Source organism: Mugil cephalus, chromosome 13 (assembly GCF_022458985.1).
Source record: "Mugil cephalus isolate CIBA_MC_2020 chromosome 13, CIBA_Mcephalus_1.1, whole genome shotgun sequence".
Lineage (NCBI taxonomy): Eukaryota > Metazoa > Chordata > Actinopteri > Mugiliformes > Mugilidae > Mugil > Mugil cephalus.
The window spans coordinates 2,840,359-2,866,159 of NC_061782.1; the positions used below are offsets into that span (position 1 = coordinate 2,840,359).

Consider the following 25,801-nt stretch of genomic DNA (forward strand, 5'->3'; position numbering starts at 1 on the left):
ATAAATACACCCTAATGTGTCTGGTAAACCTAAATAAAATGGTGTATTTAAAATCATAGCTTCATTAAGAATACACAACATCAGAGTCAGTTATTTATTATTTTAAACTCTGACGTATATTGAGGCAGTGGCCTCATTGACTATAAAGAGGAGCTAATTCTGTGTTGTGGTTTAATCTGACGTGTTTCCATTGTGTTCTTACATCATGTCCAATGAGTGAAGTATTGAAAGTATCGACATTTTTATATGAGAACCAATTTTTAAGCATAAAGTATCGATATTTCAGTATCAATCTGGTCCAAAACCAACTGATTTTTTCCACATGCTGCTTTTCTGCTGCTTTTTATCCTCGCTTTGAGGTTGTGTTAGAGATTTTTATTGATTTATTTTTTTTTTATGTTTTGGAATGACAGTAAAAAGCTTGAGACCTTGAAACATGAGCTGCGTGGCTCCTCTCTCTAAACCTACTCACACCGATGAGAAGCTGGAAGCAGCTCAGCTACACCGTTCACACCAAGGATACAAGAAGCAATGCCCCGAGGAAATTACAAAGTCACACAGTATTAAATTATAAACACGTACACTAATAAATGTACATTTCAAAGAATGATTCCTTTAATTTATTTATATATTTATTTGGTTTTATAGACTAATTCAATGATGATTCATCCAAACCTGTTAGCAGCAAGCACGCGCTGTCTCCACCGACCCAACAAACCCTCATTTTATGCCTATTTTATGCTGTTCTAACTTATTTTTGTCCATGATATCATCCAGTGCGACAATGCATCTGGAATTTCCTGCAGCTCAAAAAGTTCCAGGATTTGCAGGAATTTATGAATATAAACAGATCGAATGTTGGAAGTTGCTGCATGCAGCGTGCATGTGGCAGATTTCATGATGCTGGCATCGAGGTTTGGTTTTCTGAGTAAGAGCAAGTTTAAAAACTAGCAAGCAGCCAGTAATTAGCATGTTAATAGAGACTTGTTTGGCCTTGTTGTAAGAGAAAAATGCAAAAATCTAAAGTAGTGACCATCAGCAAACCTAAAACCTAAAGCTTCAAGTATCAGATTAAAGTGATTAGTCACACCTCCCTGGATTAGCCACACATGCATTTACTTAAAATCTGACAAGATGATTTGTAGCAGGATAATATGATCTCAGAGATATCGCTGAACTGGACTTTTACTGTGATGGATGATCTCATTTAGAATCTTCTTTACTCTGAAGACTAGAGGCTCCCATCCATCCATCCATCATCTATTTCAGCTCCTCCTTAGACACAGAAAGTCAAGCAAACATTCATTCTCAGTTGCAGACCTACAGTTGTAGACCTGAAGCAGCATTTCTCTGGTATGGGGGATGCAGGACATCAGCTACATGTTAATTATAACGAGTTGGTCTTCCATGGCAAGCAGCTTCCAGCTCACCTTCCTAAGTTGTCAGCTCTTCATGGGGTTGAAATTGAGATGATCACATCTTCAAAATACATTCTGATTCATGAGAATCTGTCCTTTAAATTGCACATTGATAAACGTGTATTTAAACAAATCAAGTCAGAAAACAGAAAACATTTGATCACCACAATTTTTTATTGTTGTTGGACTGTGGAGACCTGCTTTTTATGAACACTCCGGATCAGTGTTTAAGGAGACTGGTCCACTGCTCCTTATATGCACATTGTCCATCTTTGTATTTTCGTAGGCTTTTAAATTTTCTGCCCCGTCCACCTGGAACGATGCAGAATGACTTGAAATCGACACGTCTTGTATCTCTGGGGGAATTTAAGACGATCTTGTTTTTCTGTGGTGTGTGTCTGCTTGGTCAGGTCACTCTTGAAAAAAAGAAGTTTTAAAGAGGTTTTATCTGGTTAAATACAGGACATATATTAGTCTCTTGCTGCAAATGCAAAACTAAGTTGACCAGAGACGTGCTCCTATTGGTCCAGAGAAACATGTCAGCATCTAAACATGTCACAGCGTGGGACTCTCAATACTGGACATCTCATTTATTTTAAAGATTTGTAGCGTTTCTGTTTCACCTGACAGGACACGTGGTAACAGGGGAGCTCATGGGGATTAAATGTGACAAACGCCAGAGGGGCTGGATGTGATCTTGCGGTTATCTGCGCTTTTTTTTTTACGATGAGTAGAAGAGAGTGAAGGAGGGAAAGAGGCAGGACAAAGAGGAGGAAGGATATAGCCAAGATGGACGGATGCTTATAGTAGATTGTTTTAGTTCGGGGGCCACATACAGTCTAATTTGATCTCAGTAACATAATAGCACAAAGAAGTACAACTATCATTTTACAGAACATTTTGTGAACAAGCAATTTAAGATAAATAAATGCATTTTCAGCTCATTGCTGCCACCTGGTGACAAAATTTAGTAGGTATATTAGGAAAATTCATCCTTTCGGACCCTTTCGGTCAGCTTTTTTTTTTTTTTTTTGACACCCCTGCAGTAGATGAATGTATGGATGGGTGCACTGGTTAAAAATGAAACATAAATCTTGCAGCACTTTGAAAACTTTGCATCTTGAAATGACTAAATTACGGCTGTTCATTCCGTATGCTGCGAGCACATGTTCCGCTTCAGAAAATAAGACGCCCGCCTCCCCCCCATACCCACCCTCCAACTCCCCCTGAAGTATCACACGTCTCTCCTCTTGATCCGCATGACTGACCATGAGCAGCAACCACAGTGTTTGAATGGCAGCGTTTGTCATGATTACCTCCTCCTCAAGTCACTCAATGCCACGCTCGACTTAACGTCAGAATGTTAAGTGTCCCTAAAGACACACACACACACATGCACAAACTACAGGCACACACTGGTGCATGGGGATCCACAGGGTTTCAGTATTTGCAGTAATATATTACGTAAGTTGACACATGTTCACATCATGAAACTACAGTGTTAAAACAGAGCAGTTCTGCAGATTTTTTTTCGTTGCATTTAGAGGATGCGCTGTGCGTTACTCTTGTCATATTAAGGATGTCATAACGAATCTCCAGGGGAGGACATTTTGTTAATTAACATTGGTTCAGTTGATACCGAATATTAAAAGATCAGTGTGGGATTATCATTATCATTTGTCTGTGAAAATATCTGTATAAATATTTTAAACGTTCAGGATTAATCCAAGATATTAATTCAACAAAGGAGCAATACATGCTTGAAGAAGCCTTTCATAATTAACATGTAGTCCAGGCCTTTACCTGGTCTAAAGATACTGTTTGACTGGTTTCATCTGGCGTCATAGAGACATACACCAGAGTATCATCTGCATATAGAGTTATAACGTTTCTACGGTTTGAAGCGTAGGCCTGATCATTCTGCACAAATACAGTTTTAAAAACAAACGGAACAATGTCCAAATTCTAATGTCCAAATCATCTCCTTTCTGTTTGTGTCTCTCCTCCTAAACCCAGGAAAATATCACCACCACTCCACCTTAAGCTGGGCTGCACATTTTCACTAACGAGGAGGTGATGACAATTTTCAAACCAGCATGAATAAATATAATTACATAACTAGTGCTGTTTATTCATCATCAACGCTTTTTCACTTCTGAGGTATAAGAATAAGTATTTTTATCTTATGTAACTCAGACATTAAAACCAAAAGTGCACATTTATGGGGATAAAATAGTTTCGCATTTCAAGTACAATACATGCATCAGACATAGGAACATCAGAAACATCACCATGTTACGTTCTGACCTCTGTGGCGGTTTGATTGAGCCTCCCGTTAGCCTGGCTAACAAACCGGAGCCTCGGTGGAAGGCTAGCCTAAGGCTAATTCATTAGCTGGCTAATTAGACAGTTAATTTCAGCTACCGGACCAGCTTGGGTACTGACACCAACCATGAGAATAATTCTCCAAATTCACTAACCGGTTGGTCTTCTTCTTCTTTCGTTTCACTGTTAGAAATCTTTAAAGAGTAGAAATCCCAGGAGACCGAAGCAAGTTCAGAAATCTTCCAACCAGCCAACAATCAGACCACTGTGACAGCTGCTTGAGTTTTCTAAAGAAAGAAAGAAAGAAATCCTGAGAAAGTTCAGACAGTCCTTGTCATCTCTGTGCTCATAACTCATGTATGGGGTTTATTTTATTTATTTTATCAAGGTCAGACCAGCCCGTAGCTTTGAGCCTGACAGTAAGAGTTAGTGTGTCTTTGTGGGGACAGTAAAGACGTTTGGACTTCTTAAACTATTTTGGGATCTATCCATAAAACGACTGTTATGACCCAGATTGAATGAGATATTTTTAACTCCATTCACTGCCATGTTATAGCCTACTTACAAAGTGGGAGCAGGCGGGACGACCTTATTGGAAATACAGTGACACATGCCTCAGAAATCCTTAACAAACATGTTACTATTGTTTAGTTCTGTTTGGCCTGTTCTGTCTCTACCTCACTGATGTTTACTGTCCCACCAAAGTGAGTTTGCTGTTATTTTCTAAAGTTTCACAACTAGATGCACTGAATTAAAATGAATGAAAATGAAACATGGCCGCCTCCTACAACTACGTTACCCACTGTAAAACATTCTGAGATCTCTCTCATTTCCACTTTAAACTGTCACTACAAGGATGTTTGCATAAATAATCACTATTATTTTTATTTAACTGAGTTCATCTTCTGTCCGGGTTCTTCATATATGCTCACTTCTCTATCTGCTCCAGTCACAACAACTCTGCGTGCTCCATCTCGACCCATGCTAACTCTGAATCGTGTCCATGTGCGTGTCTGTCTGTGTTTGTGTGTTGGTGGTTGACGTGGATGGTCTGCAGCTGAATCCAGGCCCAAAGCGATCTGAACATTTGGTCAAATGCTGTGATGCCATATGCCTTACATGCACATGGCACGCAAGTGAGGGTTACACAGTTTCCACATCAAATGCAGTGCATTTATGTATGAGAATTCATGGTTTTTGTGACGTGAAGAAAGGTTCCTCCAGCCGTTACTTATTTTTTAATTTTTGTTTTGTTTTTCAGTTTTCATTTGTATATTAACTGTTGTCCAAACCATGGAATTATAGAAAAATACACACATATAGTTAGCCTAATAATTGCTATAATTAGACTGTTAACTTACAATATTAGTAAAAAATACCAATGTTCTCGCTAAAAATTGTGTTTTTTCTTGTTTTCTGAAAACGTTCAAACGTGACTTAGACAATTATGCTGTTAGGCTAAAGATATGATATTATATGCAGTATATTACACAAATGTTATCTGTATTAAGGAACTGTACTAAGGATTTTAATAAAAGAATATTAATAATAACAATAATCTATATTATCTGGAAACAGATGCAGGGTGAACAAACCTTTCTTTTTTGCAGTAGTGGATGTTCTTACATCATATTGTATCACATTCTGTTCCAGCCTTTACACTAAGACAGCAGTCTGAGCCAAAAGGTCACCAAGCTATCATGAGTCTACAGACAGCCAGCGGCATAACATCACTGAGGCTACGAACTCTCTTCTCTCCAGAAAGTTTGGATTTACAGATGCCAGACCTGGAAGAAACTTTATCTGATTTCATCTCATTGTTCTTGTCAGGGTCAGTGTTGAAGAACTTCAAAAACGTAATCTATTACTTATTACTTGTTACTGTAATTTGAAAGTAATTAGTTTCATTATAATATTACTGTCTTTGAATTGTAAGGTTAATTACTTTTAAGTTACTTTCACCAAGAATAGATCTTATTACATTCAGTGTAGCTCATTTCCACATCCAGTAGAAGGTGATGTAGAATGACATAGTGACTAAGCTAGGCTAATGCTAACAACAGTACAATATAATGGAGCAGTTATGGGTCATGGTTCAATATATATTGTGATAGAGATACTTTATATTTAGGTGTGTTCATGTTGAAATCAATATTGTTTCCTTAAATTACATTAAGGTACAGAGATCATTTGGTTTCGCTCACAAACTTAACTATAATGTTCTTTGTTTCCTTTTCTCTGACCAACTGAAACTAACAGAAATTAACATTTGCTCGGGTTTGATTCTCCTCTGCTAATTTTGAATTTGTATAAAAACAGACAACTTCATTCATTTAATTTGACATTTGTACAGAGCAAAATATAACCATTATTTTTTTTTTTGTAATGCCTTAAATTACCTCATTACAGCAAAAAGTAATGAATTACAGTTATTGCATCACTAGTGTAATACGTTACTCCCAACACTGGTCAGGGTTATGTCATAAAAACTAGGATGTTCAAATGTGCAATTAATTCTCAGGAGGAGAATCTTACAAGCAGGTATCTTCACAAGGTGTTGACCTTGTGAAAAAGGTCCTTTGAGGGGAGAGTGACCTCTGTGGATCAAGGGAGACCTAACCAATATTAGGAAGGTGGTCATAGTGTTATGCTTGATGTCCCTAATGTCCCTATTTCTGATGACTTCTGACTTCATTTTATCTATAAGTAATACACTTTATTTCTAAACATCAGAGCAGGAACTGACTGTAAGTTAGTTTTAGTCTAAAGTCTGATCTTAAAGTAGTTTCCGAACATGTAATTTGAGCGAATGACTTCTTGGATTTTATACCACGTGTGATCCCTTGATTTTCATTTACAGTATTTGTCCTAATGCAGTCAAACTGAATAAGAAGAAGCAATAAGACAGACGATAGCAGGAGAGCAGCAATAATCCGCTCTCTGTGGCATTATTTTGCCTCAGCTCATCTAATTTCTCGCCTTCCGTCTCCATCTCTTTGTCTTTCAGTCTTCTTCTGTGGCCCTAATCAGATGAAGACGGAGGAGATATTTGGCCCACGACGACTGCACTAATAACAAATCTCGGCGTCTCGGTGCCGACGCAAATGTCACACTTCAGAAATGGGCTTTTAATGGGCTGCGCTGGCTGGTCGCACAATGGCCGAACGGACGCCGCGACATTTTTACGCCCGTCACCTTTGGAGTCATTGCTCATGGTGCAGGATTAGCCAGCGAGTGGCCTCTGACAGCGTGATGTAGTAAATATAAAGGAAGTGAAAGAGCGATCTTAATTATAAAAGAGGAGGCGGCGCCATCTAGAAGCTCCCCGGAGGGTTGGAGGCACGATCAACGATGTCGCAGTTGATTTGTCAGTGATTAAAGCTAATCTAATCACTTGGCCCGTGTGTCTGATCTCAGATATTGTAACTGATCACATACTGTAACTTGATCTCTCTGGGGGGGAGGAGGAGAGGAGGGGAGGAGGGGGGAGGAGGCATGCAAATGCAAACAACCATCTGTTATATGGAAACGAAAAGTCACCCGACACCTTGACATCTTCATCCAGCTGCAGTAAAAGTCAGTGAAGTCCCCTCACATCCGCACAGAGGGAAGAATCTGTTCATTAAATATAAAGCTAATTAGCTTAGCTTAACACAATAAACCTGATAATACTATAATAAACTAATAACATTGACATTGCATATCAGAGACTGAATCACCACCAGAACACGATTTAATGGAGAAAATCACATCATGAACTACATCAAACTACCTGAGAAATAACACAGAGCCTCTTTATTCTGTAGAAGAACAAACCAACTTCTCAGTGATGGATGTAAACACCTAAGAACAGTGTGAGAGAGAGACTCGGGTTGTAGGTTGGAGGATGAGGAGGCTGTAGCCAATAATGTGAAATGCATGTGGGAAGCTAAAGGGAAATTACACGGGTATTACTGGACACCCCAAAGACTTTACAGAGCAGGCTTAATGTCAGGAAAAAACCAGGACACCGGCTCATTGTATCAGGGAAAGCCCCAGGCATTCAACCTTTATGGAAAAACATCATAGCCAATTTAACAGGTTGGCTGTGAAGGGAGAGATTATGTTCATTGGGAGACAAGACACAAATTTGAGTTTATGATTAATAGGCTAAATAACAGAAATAATAATCTGTAATATTAAGGTAACTTGTTGGATGAGTGTGTTCCCATGTGGTATTTTCTTATTTTAATGTACAAGTAATGATTCATTTGTATTTTAAGCAGCGATAAATGTCTCATACTGTAAATCTCTGTACTGTTATACACCAAAGCAAAAAATAAAAAAGAAAGTTAAAGAACTCCCTGTATTTGCTCAGGAGACTCAGGTCCTTCAATGTCTGCAGAACTATGCTGCAGGTGTCATCTCGGTGAAGGCAGGTGACGCCAACAGACTGGACAAGCTCATCAGGAAAGCTGGCTCCATCCTGGAGGTGGAGGTGGAGCCAGAGAGGAGGGAACTTCTCAGTGATCTCAATCTGTCTGACTGTGTCACACACACACACACGGAGTCTGAACACATGGAGCTGGAAATTAACCTGGAAGCCGAGAGGCTCAAGCTCAATGCTAATATGTAATATTGGCTAATTCTTCTTGAATAAACGAAACACAAAAGCATAACATTTCAGGATTCCACTGATGTTTTAAGTCATTTTTATGCAAAAATGTTGCAAAGCTGTGCAAATGTAAATATATATAAATATATTTCTCTTTCCATTTGTGCCTCCTTAAAGAATTTGATCAACCTGCTGCTTTAAAAAATCTATTCAGCGTGAGTGCTTCCAATCAATTCTGCTCCTAAAACTAGTGCCAGAATAAATATATATAAATATACAACATGAGGTACCAGGTTAATCTTCACCTGTGCAGTGAGTGAAGTGTCTCATCGGTAATTCTCCAGCTGAGGATCTATCTCGTGATTCAGAGCAGGATTTCCAGGCTGCTGGAGGTTTGCCGGTGACTGATGTTTCACCCTGGGACCACCCCACCCATGCGGCCGTTCGCTAAATGGGAAATTGTTCCCGGGTAGGGGGTTTCCATGGTGACCGGCCTCAACTTCTGATGTGTGAAGCTTCCACTATACACACGTTAAGGCACAGGAGTAACGATGCGCAGCACAGTGACGGAAATTTAAATAATAGAGAATTTTTTATTTTATTTTTTTTTGCTCCTGATCCAAGACGAGGTTAAGAAATTGCTTCAGCTCGTTGGTAACACCTCCCACTCTATTAAGGTTGATGCAGAGCAAACTAGGCCGTACACAAACTGCGTGAAAGATGACAACAGAAGGCAGTTGTGGGTGTGTTTGCAGTTACAATGAGCATATTAATCTAGCAGAATTAATTATTAACGTGCGGTGCAAAGCGAGGGCAGCAGTGTGCAGAGAGAGGAGGAACAGATATTATCTGCAGCAGTTCACACAATGGACAGAGGATAATTAATTAGGACGTGAAAGATGAACGGATTTCTTCTATTTCATTTCCCATTTTAGAGAAATGCAGCCGCTCTGTTGCTCTGCTGAAGGAGAAATATCGCTGCCCCCCGCCACCTTCTCCATCCTCCTCGATTTCAAACAGAATTCCCTCTTTTCTTTCAGAAGGATTATGTCATCGACTAAGAGGAGGCAAGAGAGAGACGCTCAGAGGCTCATTTATTCTTCATGCTCCTGCTGCCATCTTGTGATGAGAGGTGGGCATTACAGCCTGGAGTGTTTTCAGTTCATTAGGTTAATGGTGGAGAAACTGCATGGAATGATATTATATTTGCAGGATCTCCTATTTGCTTGCATGATTTGTCAGATGCATTTGTTGCTGATGCTTTCTAAGCTCATCCCCAGCCAGATGTTTGCTACCATCAATGCTTCGACAACAGGTGAGTTTGTGAGTTTGGGGCAAAACTTCAATTGAATTCAGTTCAATTTTATTTATATAGCGTCAATAACAATACAAATTCCCTTGAGATGCTTTACAAAAACTGGCCCAGCTCATATGAAGGGACCCACCCAAGAGGGAGTGACATCAGTTAGTAATAGAAAATAAATGATAAGAGGTTACAGGGCATGTCCTCTAGGCCTATAGCAGCATAACTAAGGGATGGTTAAGTCCAGCTCTAACTATAAGCTTTGTCTAAAAGGAAAGTCTTAGTCCTGACCTTAAACGTAGAGACTGTGTCTGCCTCCAGAACCTAAACTGGGAGCTGGTTCCATAGGAGAGGAGCCTGATAGCTGAAGGTTCTACCTCCCATTCTACTTTTAGAAACTCTAGGAACCACAAGCAGACCTGCACTTAGAGATCGTAGTGATCTGTTGGGACAGTATGGTACTATGAGGTCTTTCATATATGATGGAGCTAGGCCTTTCAGGGCCTTGTATGTAAGGAGGAGGATTTTAAATTCAATTCTAGCCAATGAAGAGAAGCTAATACTGGAGTAATATGATCTCTCTTGCTAATTCCTGTCAGTGCTCTTGCTGCAGCATTTTGAATTGGAGGCTTTTAAAGAGTATTTGGAGCCAGACAGTAACGAGTTACAATAATCTAGTCTGAAAGACACAAAAGCATGAAGTAGTTTTTCAGTATCACTCTGAGAAAGGATGTTCCTAATTTTGATGAACTTTTCAAACATGCTTGAAATATGTTGCAAGGTTTTATTTGTGAGGCTGAACATGTGACCTGCAGCACTTTGTTCAAACTCCTCAAGTTTGACCCAGAGGTCAATAGAGGGGCTGAGGTAGTAACAGAGTGAGACTGAGGGGAAGGGGCTCCTATATGTGACCAGCGTTAATGTGGTTTGCTGTGGCCCAGACTTTCACATCTTCCTTGAGCACATGCCAGACAAACTTGGCTGTGTCCTGCTCTTACAACATTTCTCTGCTGGTTAGTGGGTTGTGTAGGATTTAAATTCCACATTTCTGCAGCATTAACCTCATGAGACCCGGCGTCCTCATATGGGGACTTTAGATTTTAGGTTTGTGTCAACTTATACTGCTTCATTTAGGCATATTGTCCTAATAAGGAGACACTTTTATGTTGTAGTGAAGAGTCAATGCACTTGCTTATTTATGCTTGTTAACTTTTCTAGTTTGATGTTATGACATGCAAATTTAACAGTTTTGCAAGTATTCATTTGAGGATGTTGAGATTTTGTATTTTATTTTGGTACACTTAAAATTCTTATTTGTTATACTTCTTAGGTCCTACTAATCCCCAATACCTAAAGATTTTAATCTTACTTTAAAGAAATGAAGATGCATTCCAAACGAATGCTTGTGTCTCTCACAGAAAAACCAAGTCAGTGAAGTAGCCTTCACTTCCTAACTCTGATTACCTGAATGAATTTCAGCTGTGCACCTGCACCAGACTGCAGGGTCAGGGGAGGCTGCTAGCTGGAAGAAGGAGACGTTCTCTTCTCTTTCTGTCTTTCCTTTTCCAGCAGCAGACCCAAAAGTTTTTAGTTTTCTGTACGACAAACAGAGCCTTGGAAATGACCATCAGGTAGTTGAGGTAGTAACCCTTTATCTTTAGCACCAGCATGCATCACTTTTGGTTGAGATTTGTCGAACGCTTCCTGATTTCAGGATATCTCGTGCCAAAGTGTTGCGGTTCACCCGCTCCTTGACCCGTAAGAAGCCTTTGGAGCCAGAGGGCGAGGAGTCGAACTTCTGCCGATGCCTGACCACCTGGGACCTGGTGGGCCTGGGGGTGGGCAGCACGCTCGGCGCCGGGGCGTACGTGCTCTCGGGCGAGGTGGCGCGTGAAGTGGCCGGCCCCAGCATCATCATCTCCTTCCTGATCGCGGCCTTGGCCTCCGTCTTTGCAGGATTGTGCTACGCTGAGTTCGGGGCCCGCGTCCCCAAGACGGGCTCGGCTTACCTGTACAGCTACGTGACTGTGGGAGAGGTGTGGGCGTTTGTGACGGGGTGGAATCTGCTGCTGTCCTACGTCATCGGTAAGTTCAACCTAAAACCAAGAATGTGCAAGGACTGTTGTGGACATTTATGGGATGGAGGTGATGAATTATGAATATTTAACTATATAACCACTTGTATTTTTTACATTATTCAACCAAACTGAAGAATGTTGCAGAACAAAGTCCTATTCAACTGATACATTTTTCGTTGGGAATTTTCAGTTAATTTTTGTTCAGCCTATATAGTTTGATTATTCTTTCAGAGAGAAGGCTCTGACAGACCACCATGTTACTGACTATCTTAGCAGTTAAAATGTTGTATATTGTCCATCCAGAGTGAAACAAAGTCAGCGATTTCTTTACCAAATTATCAGATAATGTCGATTTAAGTAGTATAAACTTGTTCCAGGTTCAAAGCTTCCATTTATGCTGTGACTATATTGGAGCAGTTGTAATTATGAGTTCTTTGCATGTAAAGTATGACATCAGGTTCTGGCCTGTGTCTACATTCTTGTTAGGGATTTCCTGATCAAGCTTTTTTTGCCTGCCTGTCAAATATCGATGTTTTATTTTATGTTATTATTTTTCAGAGAGTTCTTGACACATTACAAACCAGCTCCATGGGGTTAAAATCTAGAGACTGGGCCGTGGTCCACTCTATGTTTTAAGTTCTTCCATCTAGCTTTTGTCCTGAGGTAGTTCTGGTAGAGCTTGGATTAAAGTTTTGGGTCATTATCTTGCTGCAGGATAAAGCTCTGACCAACTACACCAGAGGAAACTGGTGCTGATGCTAAAACCTTGGACCGGTAGTTTATACTTGAATAACATCTCCTGCTACCACCTCACCAAACATCCACGTTACATAACTTACTCATTTCTGTCTGATTGACTTTAGTTTTTTATAATAAAGCTCCTTATTTTTTATAATAAAGAGTAGACATGTTTACTCACATGTTTCTTCTTCTTCAGTTTTAGCTGCTTTGACACTAGACAGTGAAGAGGAAGACGATAGTTTAATGCTACAGAGATGTGGTTTTAGTTTATGGCAGATATTAAATAAATAACCACCAAAGATTGGGCCTGGATCAGCCCTGATATAGATGCTCCCAGACTGTGGAACAAACTGCCTCCCGACATCATCTTTAGTTGTATTTTATTATTCTCATCTTTTTTTTATGCACTGTATTTCTTGTGTTCTTATGTATTGTTTTTATATTTTTATGCATCGATTTTATGTGTTGTTTTATGCACATTGGTTATTGTAAGAGGCTACAAATAAAATGTCAGTGTTGAAGTGTGTATCTAGTTCATGTAGAAGAGTAAAAATGTTGATTAGTGTTGAACTGATTCTTTTCAGGAACTTCTAGTGTAGCCAAAGCCTGGACCGGGGCTGTGGATGATCTGATGGACAACGTCATTGCTGAAACTCTGAGAATACACACTCCAATGGACTCACCCGGCTTGGCTCCATATCCGGACTTCTTCGCTGCCGGGCTGATTATGTTGCTTTCTGGTGATACTGGCAGTTTTATCATTCAGGATATATTTCAGAAAGTATTGAAGCAATTCTTTAAGGTGCTTTACAGTTACAGTTTATACATGTTTCTTCTTATTATTATTATCATTATTATTATTGCAGGGATCCTTGCATTTGGTGCGAAGGAGTCTGCAGTCCTGACTATGGTTTTTACTGCAGTGAATGTGACTGTGTTGGTTTTTATCATCATCGCTGGTTTTATAAAAGGAGACCTCAACAACTGGCGCATCAGCGAGGAGACGATTCTCAATGCAGCTCTGCAAATGGAGTAAGTTACATTTATGCAAATTTGAATTAGGATCATCCAGTCATGTAAGAAGTTTATCAAAATAAATGCAAAAATGCTCATTTAGCACTAGCCATAAACAAAATGATACATAGATTAAATGATTCAAAGTATTTCAAGTTAATAAGATGTTTCCTATTGCATTGGCTCTGCGCACTAATTTTGGAAATGTCTCAATCTCTACTCATTGTTATCCTCTGTTTGATTTTTATTCAAAGGCATTTAATAGACAATGGAAACCCTGTCCCCTAGTGGTCATTCTGGGAACTGCTGGTGACACAGCTCAGTACCCTGATGTCAAAAAAGACGTATCATATGACATTGGAAGTCAGATACTGTAGCCACGTTTGAGATGTGGTTGAGGGAAATCAGTGAGACACTGTGTCTGGAGAAATTTGGAAGCTTTTGATAGAATATGGGAGCCAGTGTTGAGATACATGAATAGTCTGAATGAACAAAATGCTGCAGTATGAATGACTGATTGTTAAAGACCAGCATGAGGCCACATCGGCCCTATTAAGGCCTCGTCCATCCAGTATTTTATATTTACTGCAATAAAAATATAATTGAAAATAAAGATAGCAAATACAATGCTGAAATTTACTTTATTTGTAAATTACAGGGAGGCAGAAGTTTGAATTCAGATCAATCTCTAAAAAGCTTATTCTTGGTCTGGAGTTCACATTTAGTGTGATAGTTGATTATATCTAAAATACACTGAGACAAGGGAAACTGGATTGAAGGTACTTGGATGAAATGTTTGGGTTTTTTTTAGATGCACCATGACCTGGATGACTGAGAACCTTCAGACATAACTGATTATACATCAAACACAAAAATAAGTAGACTGGGACTAAACCAGATTGTTAAATTCTGTCATCTCCATCCTTCAGGGAGTCGCCTCTAAACTAGAGAAAATAAAATGTTCAGTATCTGTAAACATCCACTGCCAGTGATAACTTCTCTTCTTCTGTGCAGAAACTTCACAATGGCCCAGAATGAAACTATTGACTTTGGCGTTGGCGGGTTCTTCCCCTTCGGCTTCGAAGGAACTTTGGCCGGAGCAGCAACTTGTTTCTACGCTTTTGTTGGATTTGACTGTATCGCCACAACCGGTACTTTTGACTGGGATGTATTTATATATGAAGGGGACACATTTCTGTATTTATTTTTAAAATGGGTTCATATTAATGAACGTTAACACGTAAATATACGAGCGATTATGGCCACACAGCTAATTTCCATCTGGAGTCCCATTGGTAGGTGAAAAAAAATACAATTAACATAGTAACATGACTGAACATAAACATTGAAAAAAAAAAAAAAAGCAACAACAAAGCATGCTACCATTAATTAATTCAAATTTGCACATGTTTCTATTCCAGATATCCCTTTGTTGCTATTGCACATTGTTATGCTACACGTATCCCTCTAACACTATTGCACAAGATTCCACATGATTTTATTACACATCTCAGATTGTCACAGTTGCACATGACGCTGCACATCTCAATCACTATCGCAAATATCCTTGATTTCATAACACCAGTGCACAAATCCCGTCATCACTATTGCGCATAGCCCTTAAACGCTATCACACATGACATGGCTGTATTGCACAAAGCCCACGTCTACACATTTAAAACTCATTACGCCATCGCCAGGTTTTCACTCGTTTGTGTATCGCACACGCCTCATTACTGGGTCAGTGGCTGAACCCAAACCTGGAAGTGAAACTCTTAATCTGCTTTTCTAGGTGAGGAGGTGCAGAACCCGCAGAAGGCGATACCTCTGGGGATCGTGGCGTCTCTGCTCATCTGCTTCTTGGCCTACTTTGGCGTATCCGCCTCCCTGACGCTTTTGATGCCCTACTATCTGCTCGACGCTCACAGTCCTCTACCTGTTGCCTTTGAGTATGTCGGCTGGGATCCAGCTAAATATGCTGTGGCTGTGGGATCCCTGTGTGCACTTTCGACAAGGTACTTATTTGCAGACCTGTAGTTTATGCTACATGATTATCTCATTAGTCATGTTTATACTGCCCTGCAGCAAAATGAAACTGAAGCAGCACTGATTTGGGTAGGGGGACGATAAAGAAAATATCACACCAACATTCTTTAGTCTTAGTGGATGGCTCTAAATCACTGGAACACTTTGTACTATATTTACATAATATGCCATAATGTCTTTAAGAAACCTTATGCCCTCAGTTTGAAGACTTCTGCCTCTAGTACATAGTGACTTATGTGGAACCAATAAAGTGTCTGCTGCTGACAAACTCTCCTGTCACTTCTGATGATCCTCTACAGTCTCCTGGGAGTGATGTTTCCGATGCCGCGGGTTCTGTTTGCCATGGCCAGAGATGGGCTGCTCTTCAAGCCGCTCCGCTACATGAGCTCCAGGCAAATACCCGTCCTAGCCACCCTGTCCTCAGGAGCAGTGGCCGGTAAGGGATGCTTCTGCAAAACACGTGGAATTACATGCATACAACATTCATGTCATAGGCGACTTTGGTTTGATGATTAAAAGAAAGGATTGGAGTGAGACAATCATCAACGTGCACACTTCATATCAGATAAGATTAATATGAAATGCATCATCAGGTTCAGTCTGGACAACATTATGGGTTAGAATGAATTATGACTAAAACTGTGCTAATCAGTATTTGGGGGATTCTTGAGGCATGTTAATGCTAATGCTAACCGCTAGCCAACATAACGTTAGTTGTGTGTTTCAGGGGTGTCCAAGCAGAAGTAGCATTTGCTACGTTACCCTCCACAGTGGTTCCACTTACGTCTTGTAATGTCTTTGTTGGAGACGCTTCATTTGATAAAGACAGACCAGACTTCGTTCCCTCTGTGTCCTTTGCTCAAATCGTCCATCCAGTGAGTCAGAGTGTAGGGCTCAGTGAATATAGTCCCATCAGCCAACTTTTTAAAATAACACTCATGTTCTCAGAGAGTGAGTGTATTAATATATTCTCTTAAATATATGTTTTCCTCGTCCATTCTTGCCAAAACAGTCCGTTGAAATATGCTAACCGGCGTTTACAAGCTATAGTGTTTGAGAAGTTTTGCCTCCAGTTAAGCCCCGCCCCTCAAAAAGACGTAAAACTGTTTACAAACTGTGAAGGGCTCTATACACCTATACACCTCACATCTTGATTTTTATACATACATACATACATACATACATACATACTGTAGGTATAAATGGGTTGTGGAGTAACTAGAAGGCAGGAATTCAGAAGGATTTCCTGAGGTCTAGCAGTACGTAGGTGCACACATTCGAGTAAGGCGAATAAAACTACCAACCTTTGTATGTATACACCATTAAGGGGACCAACACAGTATCTGTCAATGAAAGAAATGCTGTTCAGTGTCATCACTAAGTGTTAAATATATTTTGTCTGGGAAGTAACATATGATGTGTTTGAATGTCTTTGCAGCTTTCATGGTCCTGTTGTTTGACCTAAAGGCGCTGGTAGACATGAGTTCTATTGGGACCATCTTCGCATACACTCTTGTTGCAGTGTGCATTCTAATATTAAGGTATGTGCACTATGTGACCGAATGTAAAAGTTTCACACTAGCGTCACACAAACATATTTGGTTTTCTTTCCAGGTACAAAGAAGACAGTGGTTTTAACCACAGAGCCGAACCGTTCTCTTTTAAGGGGCTGCTGAGGCCCCCGTTCCGACCCACCCACCGCACCTCGAAAAATGTCGTCATAGTCACCGTGTTTATCTGTGAGTCACCCGTCATCACTGTTCTCCTCAGCAGCAGGTTACATGTCTGAAGGTTCATCCAGGTCATGCCACATTCAAAATGACTTTATTTGACACCGACACGCAAGTTCCTGCTTTCCATGTTAGACAGTTCGCTTCCAATGGATCCCAACCAAGACAAAAACATGGAAATTTCTTTTTTAATTCATCCATGAAGCCCCATTGCTGCAGATGACACATGGAAGTTTGCACTATTGAGGTGCTGCCCGATTAAATGTTTAAAGAGAAGACAATTTTCATCACATTTGCTACTAAAAATTCTTCTGTGCAAAGAGAAATATCTATCCACTAGCACATATTCGAAGGAGTTGTGCTGGTATCTTCACTAAAAAAGTAGGGGACAGTAATTGGGCTCAAAGGGTGACGGGCAATTGGAAAATCTGTTTGTGTTGCATAATGCTGCACTTGTGTTTTGTTGTTGTCTTTTTAGTGCGTTAATGTTGTTAGAAAATGATGAAATAGACTTAAAGTTTAAAACTTGAGAGCTCTGTGTATTTAATGTGACATTTTGAAAGATGGTTCAAACAAACCAAAACTACTTAACTTCACCGCTCCTCCAACTTCCTCAAACTTCCACTCAATGCAAAGTGAATAGACCTGAGTACGGAGAGAGGGCGCGACTAGTTTGTGAACAACACAGAGAAACGCAAGTTGGCTATACACATGTTTGAGGCTCTAGTAGAACAAAAGAGGGCGTCTGGTCACCCTAGTTCAGATGTTCACTCCAAGATGAGTGGGTAGGTGGACGGCTTTCCAGAGAAGAGAGATGGTTTGTCACATTTACACCAGTCTGAACTACCCTGACCATTAATGGACCGTAAAGAACCATCACTGCATAAAAACATAAAGACATCTTGCAAGTATTTTGGCTGTTACAAATATTGTGTTTTCCGTTCTCTCCCCAGTGTTTCTCGTGATGATTTTAAGCGTTATGCTGGCCGAGGCCACGTACTCCCTCCACCGGAGAGACCTGTGGAGCCTGCTGCTCGTTATCTTCCTCATATTGATACTGGCCCTCGCTGTCTTCATTATCTGGAGACAGCCACAGAGCATGGCCAAAGCTGCTTTCATGGTAAAAACCAGAGGGGTGATGGTGGTGGGCTGCATCCTTTTTATGGATTAATGTTCTTCTAGTTTACTTGCAGGTATCTGGTTCGGTGGGATAATGGTGTGGGTCTTACTAAGAGCTCACAGGAAGTTTATGGCTACGATATTAAGTGAAAGTGGTGAAAGTTCTGATTTCCTATTCCAGCTATTCCTCAAGAAAACATGTTATTGATATTTTTTACTTGCCATTTATGAAATTGTAGGTTTTTTTATATTACTTTACCCCTTGGCTTCCATAGGTGGGGCCTACATTCATTTAGATTCTTATCAACTGTGACTGTGGAGAATATATATTTTTACAGACTTTATCAGACATGTGTCATCTTGGTACATTCAAGATTCAATATGTTTGTGATATCACATGCACAGTAAAAACAGCAGTTTAAGCCATACAGTGAAATTGTTACGTTACAAGTCTCATTTATTGATAAAACAAAATAAATATAAAACCTGGAGAAATCTGTTGCTTTAAAAGCTGAAAGGCAGAATGACGTTGTTGATCCCAAGGGGAAATTACTTTTTGTTTCAGTAGTATGTAGTTAAACAGAGAAGAAATATGGAAGAATAAGTAGGCAATTATAATGAGAAGACACACATCAGTGTAGAAAATGTATAAATATAGTACAAGTTCCAAGTCCATAGTAGCATTTTTCTAAAACTTTAAAAGTGCATGTGTTGGATTTTGTTACTGTAAGCCAGAGTCGGTTTATCTGCTTTCCATTTTTTGACTTTAAACTAAACCAGGCGAATGGGCTGCTGAATATTTAGCTGTGAGACTTGAGCAGCTCTAACCTATTTTAACTCCCTAAATCAGAGTTCATCTGTCTCCATAGGTTCCCTGGGTGCCCGTACTCCCAGTTTTAAGTATCTTCATCAACACCTACCTCATGGTTCAGCTGGAGGCAGAAACCTGGATCAGCTACGCTGTTTGGATGGCGATCGGTGAGGACATGAGATGGGATATTTCTTTATATTTTATGCCTTTTTGTTTTGAGTCTGTACATTGTCCTTTTCCTCAGGCCTGATCATATACTTCAGCTACGGGGTTCGTCACAGCGTTCAAAAGCAACGACTCCGAGAGGCTCGAACCCCGATAAATGTTGCCAATATAAACTTAAATGTTGCTGATTCTGCTGCTTGATTAATGACGAGCATGTGTGAAGAATATGTTTAAGATGATGAGATGATCAAGGAATCACCTTGAAGTCCTTTTTTTTAAAAAATATTTTAGAGTTGGACTGAACTTATATTCGTCTGAGGTCTCCTTGATGCATGTTTTTATTACGGTTACCTGTAAATGTGTATAACTGCTGTCATGCTACATAAGTTATAAACATCCTGTGTGTCTATTTATTGCCTATTGTGTCTTGATCAGTCATTCAAGCTTCTGTAATCTCGTAATATTGTCGTCTAATGTCAGTATCTGACAGTGACAATGCCTTAAATGAGAATAAATATTAATAAATTTGAATTAATAAATGAATTACTTGTGTAAAAGTTTCTTTTCCGTCTGAGCTTTTTCTGATACATGTTGCATTTTCTTACCTTACCACTAGGGGGCGAAACACAAACAAGCTAAAACTCAACAGAAATGTTCAAAACCAGAGTCGTATATTAGAGAGAGTCTGTCCAACTCAAATCATGGGCGCCATGTTTGCTACATCAGAGGAAAGATTCTACAGTGTAACTTTATGGGGCGAATGTTAGATGTAGCAAACATGGCGCCCATGAAACACGTGACCAGCTCAGAACCAATCAGCATAGAGGGACCGTTCAGACGGTCCATTCCCTGGTCGGACAGACTCTCTCTAAAGCAGTCATGATGTCTCTCTACCAGCTCTATTGATTTCATTCTTGTTATAGTTCAACAGTTACGACTATTTCAGTCTCCTGGTGGTCGTGTCCTTCCTCACACATGAATTAAGCAGCTTTAATGTACAATATATTTTATCCATGCATTGCATAATTCTTTTCCCCCTTTCCCCCACACAGATTAATCCTATGATTGCCAGGCTGTAGCTGATAAGGTGACACATCGAGAGGCAAATCAATGCAGGCGGTGGTTTTAAATGAGTCGAGCATCACTCTTTATTCATGGAGCCTGCAGGAGGCGCTGCTGCACATGACTCTAAGGGCCTGTAACACGATGTTGAAAACAGCAGTGGAACGTGGCCCTGGCAAACAACAGAGGGGAATAACAAATGTTTAAATCCTTTAATAATGTTAGAAGAAAACCTCCAAACAGATCCCCGTCTCTAACAGACATGAAATGTTTGGGATAAATGATCATTCTCACCCCTGGATGAACGTCGCCCTTCTCAGGTGCATAGAAATAATTGATTACTCGTCTTAAAAACCGATGAGACGGGCACAAACACAAAAGTGCACACACTAATCTATCTTGTAGGTCTTTTCCAGATGTTGGAACTTATTTTTTTTTTTCTTAATCCTGTACCCGTCCCGCCGGTCTCTGGGGCTCCCCTAAGCAGCTGCCACCACCAACACTCAAAACGAGTCCACCGGGGGGACACACACACACAGACTCACACTCGCGCAGACTCGCCTTATTAGCCGCTCCAGATTGGCCATCCCGAGGCCCAGACGCCCGTGACCTCCCCGCTCCCCCTAAACGCAGAGTTATTGTGATTAGAGCATGATTGGCAGCGCTGGTTATTAATTCTAATCTGGGGCACATATGCGAGGTGGTGGGCAGAGGGCAGGCGGCGGTGTGTGCCAGGCTGACGCCACATGGAGGCTAATTCACTGTGACACGCCGTCAGAGCACGGACACACATGCCACGCTTTCGCCTATAGACGACAACACACATTTTTTCCCTCTAATGCACAGGAGAGGAAGAGGAGGAGGAGGAGGAGGAGGCGAGAGGAGAAGGTTATCCTTTGACAAGTAGCACTCGCGCACAGATTTTCGCGGCACTACAACACAAAGGTGGCATTTCCTGAAAACCATTAAGACGCTCCGCACCTTCGAGCACGTCGTTTGAAAGCAGAAGCGGCGTGTGTTTAGCAAATCATTTCCATCTCAAGACTCATATAAAGGTCCTGCATTTACCACTTAAAGGCGGAAACTCAAGTGAGGGGTTATTTTCAAAATATGTTTTCTCCCCTCAAGGTAAAAGCCTTGGAGCAAAATCACGTCTCATCTGTGTTAATAAAGTCTCCTCTCGGGTTAAGATGTCTCCTCAGCCTGAAATGATTGCGGCCGTGTTACCGAAGGAACGGGATGGAGCGTGATCAGTCATCAAGGTGATGCAGGGCGACTGCAGAAAGGAGCCAGCGGAGAGGAGGGTGGTGCTCCAGCGTCTCCTCTAGAGGGCATTGCCAGTTCATGCAAGTGAGAGTTTACTGACGCTTTCACAGCAGCAGAACGTACAGTACTTGGACCTTGCACATTTCTGCATAAAAATGACTCAATGTCGCAAGTAAACAACGGGAAGTAAGTGAAACTAAAATATTATACTGTGTGTTTGTTTATTCAGGAAAATGAGCCAATATTACACAGCTGTGAGGTAAGTGCACCTCTAGGATTATAATTTAAATTCACTCTTAAATCTGCTGCATCCACACTAACTGGTTTCATGTCCAGCACATATGATGACTTAACATATGGCATTCATACTTATCTAAGAAAACAAACCAAATCTTCACCTTAATCAAAATATGTAGTTAGTTGTTAAAGTTTCATATCCTGATGATTTGAAAGACTAATTTTTCTCTAATCTTAGATATATTTTAGAAAAACTAAAAATAAACAGACACATCACACCTGACTCACCATAGAAGAAGAATAAACCCGTGGCTCACTAGCGCCCTCTTCCGTAAAGTAGAAGTCTCCTGGTTTAAGTCAGATCAGTGAAACTAAATATGTGACATGAAATATATTACTCACATTACTCAAAGTTAGTAGACTACACATCATAAAAGTGTGTAGAAACATACATCACGGGCCGGCTCTTGGCATAGTCGATATAGGCGGTCGCCTATAGCGCCATCTGCTGGAGGGGCGCCGCCAGGCACCCTTGGCCTCGAGGAAAAATAAAAAATAATTAGAAACAATAAAAAGAATTTTCTATGCCCAGTCAGCCTCCTTTGTGTGTTCTCTATTGAAAATGATAAATATTAACAAATAAATAAACAGTGATGTTCCTAAAATGCGGCGCTACTGAGTCACATGACCGGTGCGTCCTCAGGGTCAGAGGGATCAGAGCTCAGGTAACACACAGGTGATGGTTTTATTATCTACGAGATGAAAAGGCCGTTCATGCCCGAAAGAGACGAGAAGAGGAGGAGGAGGAGAGGAAGTTGCAATATAAAGGTAACATCAGGCTGTACCATTTTTTTTTTTTTTTTTTTTTAATTATGCCGTTTTGTGTGAAGACGTGTTATTTGTGCTAACTCGCTACCACATGTTTATGGTCGCTGTGAAATGCATCGGCGGTGTTTATGTTTGTGGTGAGTTTTCATTAGTTTTCTACACAGTGATCATCTCTGCCTGTATGTCCGGTCTGATTTTATTTTGGTCGAGTTGAGAATCATCACTAGTATTAACAACAGTGTGCCCACTGACACAGCTGCTCCTGGTGCTTAGTTCTCCTACTGTCTTATCACGTTTGATATTGTGCTGAAATTCAGTAGTGATGAAAAAGCAAGCTGCAGCAGGTTATTTTATTTTTTATTTTTTCTTATAATTACTTGTTTTTGCTTGTGATGTAATACGTTTACTCTGTGTTTCTAGATGCGCTCAGAAAATGTTTCCAGACGCATCAAACAGCTTCTGGAGAAGGTTCTTCTGATCACACATCCACAGAAACATCGCTCCCTGAAGCATGTAAGTTTATCCAATTGTTTGTGGGGGCGCCGGAGAGTAATCTCGCTTAGGGCACTAAATTAGGTAGAGCCAGACCTGCAGTTTAACCGTAAGTGACAATGACATAACTTTCAACAAGGTGTTGGAAACATTCCTCAGAGGTTTTGGTCCATATTGACATGATAACATCACACAGATCCTGCAGATTTGTCGGCTGCACATCTATGTTGAGAATCTCCCGTTCCACCACATCCCAAAGGTTCCTCTGTCTATTGGACTGAGATCTGGTGACTGTGGAGGCCATTGGAGCACAGTGAACTCATTGTCATGTTCCAGAAACCAGTTAGAGATGATATGAGCTTTGTGACATGGTGCATTATCCTGCTGGAAGTAGCCGTCAGAAGATGGTCCACTGTGGTCATAAAGGGATGGACATGGTCAGCAACAATACTCATTTAAACCATGCTCAGTTTGTACTAAGGGGCCCAAAGTGAGCCAAGAAAATATCCCCCCCACCATCACACCACGTTCAGAGATGGTATTCTACATTCCTTGGTTGGAACCAGTGGTTATTTGAGTGACTGTTGCCTTTCTATCATCTCCAACCAGTCTGCCCATTCTCCTCTGACCTCTCACATCCCAGTAGATCAGCAGTTTCTGAAATACTCAGACCAACAACCAACAACCAAACCACCTTCAAAGTCACTTAAATCTCCTTTCTTCCTCATTCTGATGCTTGGTTTGAACTTCAGCAAGTTGTCTTGATCACCTCTACATGAATAAATGCGGTGAATTGCAGCCATGTGATTGGCTGATTAGACATTTGTGTTAACGAGCAATTGAACATGGTGAAGAGTTGTATGGCAGGATGAGACGAGTCCTTAGCAGAGGCTGCTTCCTCATTGGAAGCTCGTGTAGTGATGTAACGATGATGTGTTGTGTTGTTTCCACCTCTCTCTGAGGCTGCAGTGACCAAAAGCTCCTTTAGCTTCCAGCTACAAAAACTTCTGCAGCCAAAATACTGAGCCCTTGTTCGTCAAGTAGAAGCTCCAGAGTGAAGAGTGACGCTGCTGCTTCTAATTAATAGTCCTCAGTGCATAATGCTGCATTATGGTGGCTGGTCGTAAACAGAATGGAGTCCAGAAGCCCTGCGTCATGAAAGCAAAACACACAAATACTTAGCAACATTTAGAGATGTTATCGCCATCCTCTCCGTAATGGTCCCCAGAGGCTTCGCTTGGAATTAATTTTATTCTAAGTATGCTTTTTCCCCACCTATTATCACTCTAATTTCATTTTTCCTCACAGTTTCTCGTCTTGCTCCTCCTTTTCTCCTTCGCCCTCTCTTTTTTTTTCTCTCCTCCCATCGACGCTCTTTATCAGGACATCTGGAGGTGTCGTTCTGAAACCCACCATCCCCTCAGGAGCCGCGCTCACACATAGATCAGCATGGACACACACATTACCACAAGCATCATTACTGTAATGTTATTTTTATGCGAATTCACCAGCGGAAAAGGCGGGGGCGGACAGAAAAGACAGAAAAGGAACATCAGAAATTTAGAAGAAGAAGAAAAAAAAAGCAGGAACACGGTGCCCAAGGACTAGAGAGCAATCTTTCATTTATTCAATTAGCTAACGAGGCGAGGGAGCCAGCGGAGGATTGATAGCGGGGAAAAACTTCTCACAGCGGGCGACGCTTAGTCAGGACTTTCGCTCCCCGTCCCTCCACTCCCCCGTCTTCTCCGTTATTCAGGAGGAAGCTTTAGCAGGAGGAAGGAGGGTGTGTGAAGGGTGGAGACTTGACCTTGAGCAGCTGTTATCTGTCCACGGAGGAATAACAGGGAACGTATCCGCATGAGGGGAAAAAAAGAAACTGAACTGAAGTGCATGTGTCGGGTTTTCTGAAACATACATTTGTTTAATGGGTGGTTCTCCATTTTAAATGTATAAACTCCAGTGTCTACTTTTACTCAGGCAGGCTACTGTGCACATTTTTGGAGGATTCTGTATTATTTGTAAATGCGAAACATAAATTATGACAAAATATCGAAGGGTAGCAACACCAAACTAAAATACATAAAACTGATGATTATGGTGAAAACTGATTGGATTTAAGTTAGCTGCAGAGACTAGCAATAGCATGCTATTATATATGTATAGATATATATATATATATGTGTGTGTATATATATTATATATATATATATATATATATATATATATATATATAGAGAGAGAGAGAGCTGCGGACCCCTAGTGGTCAGTGGTGTAATTGCAAGGGGTTTGTGAAAATAAAATATTGTAAAGATATTCACATTTATAGAAATAGGATTATTTTACTCAAATGTGACTGAGACCTTTATTTACCTAAACTACAGAGTCGGGTAACAGGATTTTGTTTCTCTAATTAGTGTAATTTACCGTATTTTATTAAGAGATCAAGCTCATTGTGCAAAGTTACTGTATGATGCTGTTAATTACAAACTGCTTCCATTTCAAATTATGAGGTCCCTGCTGTTTCAGTGTGCATGAATCATTCATATCTTAATAATGCTCTTATTGTGAACTC

The 25,801-nt window shown here is 40.5% G+C and overlaps 1 protein-coding gene across 1 annotated transcript; it reads left to right on the forward strand.

The window, feature by feature from the left end:
• The first annotated feature begins 11,100 nt into the window (after nucleotides 1-11,100).
• LOC125018950 (cationic amino acid transporter 2-like) lies at nucleotides 11,101-19,887 on the forward strand. The gene is made up of 12 exons (XM_047603413.1): nucleotides 11,101-11,271; nucleotides 11,355-11,725; nucleotides 13,044-13,199; nucleotides 13,326-13,491; nucleotides 14,488-14,624; nucleotides 15,266-15,488; nucleotides 15,819-15,955; nucleotides 16,958-17,060; nucleotides 17,134-17,258; nucleotides 18,203-18,369; nucleotides 19,238-19,346; nucleotides 19,424-19,887. Exons 1-12 carry the CDS (start codon nucleotides 11,261-11,263, stop codon nucleotides 19,543-19,545), a joined length of 1,827 nt encoding a protein of 608 aa, XP_047459369.1. The 5' UTR covers nucleotides 11,101-11,260; the 3' UTR covers nucleotides 19,546-19,887.
• The last annotated feature ends 5,914 nt before the right edge of the window (nucleotides 19,888-25,801 follow it).